The sequence below is a fragment of the Austrofundulus limnaeus genome, unplaced genomic scaffold (genome assembly GCF_001266775.1).
Source record: "Austrofundulus limnaeus strain Quisiro unplaced genomic scaffold, Austrofundulus_limnaeus-1.0 Scaffold836, whole genome shotgun sequence".
Lineage (NCBI taxonomy): Eukaryota > Metazoa > Chordata > Actinopteri > Cyprinodontiformes > Rivulidae > Austrofundulus > Austrofundulus limnaeus.
In genome coordinates this window covers 123,949-129,360 of record NW_013953238.1, presented here as the reverse complement: position 1 = coordinate 129,360, position 5,412 = coordinate 123,949, and the positions used below count along the sequence as shown (strand labels likewise).

Below are 5,412 nucleotides of genomic sequence, written 5' to 3'. Positions count from 1 at the left end.
AACTCCTTCCCAAACAGCAGCTCTTATACAAATTCGTATCTCTTCAACAAACTAACTTTTATCGTTCTCTCAAATTTATTGAACCAGCATTTTTATAATCACTTTCCAGATTATTCCAGTCTTATTCCTTGAACTGTAGTACATCGATCCTTAAAATTGGTTCGAATTTTAGGCTTTACAAACATCTGTTTACCCTTAAGATTATAATGATTTACTCTCAACAAAATTTAATTGGATTTTTAAAGGTAACACATTTTTATGAGTCTTAGACACAACCTGCAAAATATTATGATCAACCAACTCATAAARTTTCAATAATTTCAACTGATAAAATAATRTATTAGGTGGGTGACTGTAGTGTTTTCTGGTGATAATTCTTACACCTCTTTTCTGTAAATAAAAACATGATTTGTAATTGTTTTACATGCTTTCCCCCAGACTTCTATAMAATAAATCAAGTGTGAAACAATTATTGCATTATATAAYATAAACAAAGCTTTGTCATTAAACAAGTCCCTTACTTTATACAGTACTGCAATGGATTTGGCCATTTTTGTTTTAAATGATTTATGTGAGGTCTTCTTGTCAGCTTTTTTTTACTTTTGATATACACACTTGCATAGATCACAAAGTTAAGTAAACACTAAAAGAAATTCTTTAAAATAAAATGTAAAATTCAAGTATGAAACCTATTTAATGTATAGAGGAACACTGCCCCCTAGTGGTTTGGAGGATTTGTATGGTTCATCATTAAACCTAYATTTTTTAAATGTTACAGTTCAGTTTGTTGTGTATTTATTTTTACATTTATGGCGTCTTTGACCTTCCATAGAAACAACATGCATCACTCCTCCTGACTCATCCTGTCATTGTTTCATGATTTAATAAATATTTTCCTGCAGACAGCTGATCTATAATTACCCGGAGCAGTTGTTCGCCCAGGCGGGCGTCATGGCCATCGAGCACGCCGACTTCGCTGGCGTGGAGCGCCTCGCCCTCGTCACCGGTGTGCTTTCATAAAACCTCTGAAACTTGGTTTGTCTGTTGGGTTTTATCTGAAACTTGATTTTTATGAAATGATTTGTCGTGTGCAGGTGGGGAGATCACCTCCACCTTCGACCACCCGGAGCTGGTGAAGCTCGGTCAGTGCAAACTGATCGAGGAGGTGATGATCGGCGAAGACACGCTCATCCACTTCTCTGGAGTCGCCATGGGTACGCACACGCCTCATCACCAAGAGTTACTATTTTTACATTTAAAGAGCCGTGAAAGAATCTATAGATGTTATCAACAGGAAGTGTTTGTTGGATTTTCAACAAAATATAATAACAGTGCTGATGTATGGAATGAAAGAGGTGCCAAAAACTATAAAAAATACTACTTTATTGTGTAAGGAATTATATTTTATTATATGTGTTAATTTAAAAAGAGCAAACACTATTTTTATGTAGCGTATTTACAGATGTATGGGGCAATAAAATGGTCAAATTGACAAATGAGCAAATATTTATAAAAAATATAAAACAAAAAATTTGAAATCTTTGAAATTTCAATACATCTAATAAAATGAGAACATGCTGATAATTTAAATATTTTTAAATTAGTTTTATTTTTGTGTAAATGGTTTTATCTTTAATGCTGATGTTGGTGATTTCTATTTTTTCTTGTATAGATTAAAAAAATTAAGGAGAAAAAAACCTTACCTGGACTACATTCTTATAAATTAAAATCAAAAACATTTATAATTTGTTTATACTTGTTTTATATATTTTAAAATCAATGTTTCTTCTTTGTATTTAGTTTTTTTGTAGTACTTCATAAATATAATACATTTTTTATGACCCTAATCTCTTTCTGTGATTTATATTTTTGTGGCCCTCACGTGGTTCCGTACATCCCTGCTACAGTTCTTCACCTGCCACGGTCTGACCTTTAGCTCCTCCTCTCTTCAGGTGAGGCGTGCACGGTGGTCCTGCGAGGAGCGACTCAGCAGATTCTGGACGAGGCGGAGCGCTCGCTGCACGACGCTCTGTGTGTGTTGGCGCAGACGGTGAAGGAGCCGCGCACCGTCTACGGAGGAGGTAAACCCTGAACCCGGGTCTGGTTCCACTAAAGGAGCCGCCGCCAACGTAATCACGACTCATCGTTTTCCTCACCAGGCTGCTCTGAGATGCTGATGGCCAAGGTGGTGAGCGATTTAGCCAACAGGACGCCTGGAAAAGAAGCCGCCGCCATGGAGTCGTTCGCCAAAGCTCTGAGGATGGTGCGTTCGTCCGTTTAATCCGGATAATAGTGATGACGTATGGAATGAAAGAGATGCCAAAAACAAAACACAAAAATATATTATTACTTTTTTGTAGTGAATTGTTTGCAACATTTAARTTTCACTAAATTTTTAAGACATGGAAACACAAAGGTATTTTATACTGTGTTGTATAAAGTACCTCAAAGTGATACTTGAGTAAAAGTACAAGTATCTTATAAAAATACTTTGGTAAAAGTTAAAGTCTTCTATAAGAATACTACTTGAGTAAAAGTCTTAAAGTATTTGATATTTTTTGTACTTAAGTATCAAAAATAAATTTCTGAAAAAAATCTACTTATTACAAGTAAAAGTACTGAGTAAAAGTGAGCCGTCAGGTTTTCCAAAACGACATTTATTGGGAGGTGATTCCTCCAAAAAACATTTAGCTTTGTTTGACTGTACAAACTAATAGTGTGTCAGAATGTTATATATTTATAACGTTCATCCAAACACAATTAAATACACTTTACCTAGGAGACACAATTTATCAAGATAGTGTTTTTTTATAACAACAATCTGGAATAAAATAAGAGCAACGACTTTCTACTTTTTACCGTTTAAAAAAAAGGTTTTATTTGAAGTTATAAATTATAAAATAATGTAAGGAGAAGAAAGTACAGATAATTGCGTAAAAATGTAATAAGTAAAAGTAAAAAGTACACTGAAATATAATTACWCAAGTAAAGTACAGATAACCAAAATTTCTACTTAAGTACAGTAACAGAGTTGTGAAGTAACTAAGTACAAATACTTAGCTACTGTACTTAAGTAGAAATTTTGGTTATCTGTACTTTACTTGAGTAATTATTTTTCAGCGTACTTTTTACTTGTTAAACTGTTACACAATTATCTGTACTTTCTACTCAGTACATTTTTAAAAAGGTAAGAAGTAGAAAGTTGTTACTCCTGTTTTATTCTGAGTTGTTACTTAATAAAAATCCTCTCCTGATAAACTGTGTCTCCTATAGAGTGAATTTAATTGTGTTTGGATGAGAAGTATAAATATATACCATTCTGACACACTATTAGCTTGTACACAACCCATCACAGCTGCACGCCGTTAGAAAATATAGTTTTTGGAGAAGTCACCTCCCAATAAATGTCATTTTGGAAAATCTAACTGCTCACTTTTACTCAGTACTTTTACTTTTAATACTTAAGTAGATTTTGTGTCAGAAATTTACTTTGGATACTTAAGTACAAAAAATATCAGATACTTTACTCAAGTAATATTTTTATAGCAGACTTTAACTTTTCCCAAACTTTTTATGATAAGATACTTGTACTTTTACTCAAGTATCACTTTGAGGTACTTTATACAACACTGGTAACAAAGTATTTGTACTTAGTTACTTCACAACTCTGATTTTATATATATTATATTAATTTTTAGTGCTTACACTATTTATTATATAGCTTATTTACAGATGTGTGGGGCAACAAAAGAGTCAAACTGACAAATAAGGAAATACAATTATAAAAGCAAAAAGTTTAAATCTTATAAAATAATGGAAATATGCTGATAAATTAAATCTTTACGTGAATCTTTAATAAAAAAATAAAAGCTCTCTCTCTCTCCTCAGCTGCCCACCATCATCGCAGACAACGCCGGCTACGACAGCGCCGACCTGGTGGCCCAGCTGAGAGCCGCTCACCAGGACAACAAGACCACCTTCGGTCTGAGTGAGTCCACGCTCCCCGAGGCCGCCAGGTGCTCTGTGAGGGCGGGCCAAGTCTTAACGCTGTTTGTGTCCCCCCCCCACGCAGACATGTCCGAGGGCACGGTGGGCGACATGGTGGAGCTGGGCATCACCGAGTCGTTCCAGGTGAAGCGTCAGATGCTGCTGAGCGCCTCGGAGGCAGCCGAGATGATCCTGAGGGTCGACAACATCATCAAAGCTGCTCCCAGGTGAGTCTGGCTCCGCCCCCTGCTGCTGACTGACCACTCCTCCTGCTCTGACTCCTGTTTGTTTGTTTGTGCAGGAAGCGAGTCCCCGACCACCACCCCTGCTAGAGACCACCGACAGCCGGATTAGTTTAATTTATATTTCTGCTCAGCCGAGGCGCTCTGAACCTTCGGCCTCTTTTTGGTGTCAAACTTAGTCAAGAAGCAAGTTTGGATGTTTGTTTTTGTTTACTGATATAAATAAACAAGTCCTGAAGAATGTCTTGTTTGGTCTCAGTTGATTTTCACTTTTTTAACTTTTAAATTAGCATCAGATTCAACCTGATAAAAGATGGCCGCCGCAGCTAATGACAGTAACTGGACGTAGAGCTGGAGGTAGCTGAGAGTGATGTGAGTAACACACCTGACATCAGCAGGTGATGAGTTGGTTCAGGGTTCAAACCAGCAGGTTGGTAATTAAAACTCTAACAAACCAGTAAGCAGCTGTGAATCCTCAGGTCAGAGTGACTGAGACCTGACTGAGTCAACATGACGTTACACAACCACACTGTCAACACCTCGCTGTTATCTTCTGCTAATTTTACTTTTTATTCTTCTGCAGCTACTGTAGCTAAAGTAGATCGTAGCTCTGTTTTAGCTACAGTTCTGATCTTTTGAGATTAAACTATATTTTAATAAGTGTCTGACCTGCCTTGACTCATGAGCTTCAGGTACATCCTGTTCCTGATCCATAAGGTTCAGCATGATGTTGGTCCACCCTCTGCATCCAGACCAGCTTCAGCTCTTCTGGAAGGCCGTCCAGCTTTACAAGTGTTAATGAACATAATCTGTGAGGTCACATGTAGACCGGTCCAGTTCATCCACACCAGACCAGCAGCCATGTCTTAATGGGCCTTGCTTTGTGCACTGGTGCAGTCGTTGGGATGATGGGTGAGCAAACACTTTTAGCAATAAAGAGTAGCTTAGTTTTGTTTTTAGCTACAGTTCTGATAATTTTAGCTTATAGCTTAGTTTTGTTTTTAGCTAGTTCTAATTTTAGCTTATAGCTTAGTTTTGTTTTTAGCTACAGTTCTGCTAATTGTAGCTTATAGTTTAGTTTTGTTTTTAGCTACAGTTCTGATAATTTTAGCTTATAGCTTAGTTTTGTTTTTAGCTAGTTCTAATTTTAGCTTATAGCTTAGTTTTGTTTTTAGCTACAGTT

At 36.6% G+C, this 5,412-nt stretch overlaps 1 protein-coding gene across 1 annotated transcript in view; it reads left to right on the top strand.

Annotated features, from left to right (window-relative positions):
• cct2 (chaperonin containing TCP1, subunit 2 (beta)) overlaps nucleotides 1-4,470 on the top strand; it is a 7,954-nt gene extending 3,484 nt beyond the window's left edge. The window contains exons 10-16 of the mRNA XM_014028996.1: nucleotides 903-1,006; nucleotides 1,095-1,214; nucleotides 1,953-2,081; nucleotides 2,160-2,263; nucleotides 3,889-3,988; nucleotides 4,073-4,214; nucleotides 4,289-4,470. Coding sequence (XP_013884450.1) covers nucleotides 903-1,006; nucleotides 1,095-1,214; nucleotides 1,953-2,081; nucleotides 2,160-2,263; nucleotides 3,889-3,988; nucleotides 4,073-4,214; nucleotides 4,289-4,319 — 730 coding nt within the window. The 3' untranslated portion in view covers nucleotides 4,320-4,470. The remainder of the gene's footprint in view (nucleotides 1-902; nucleotides 1,007-1,094; nucleotides 1,215-1,952; nucleotides 2,082-2,159; nucleotides 2,264-3,888; nucleotides 3,989-4,072; nucleotides 4,215-4,288) is intronic.
• The last annotated feature ends 942 nt before the right edge of the window (nucleotides 4,471-5,412 follow it).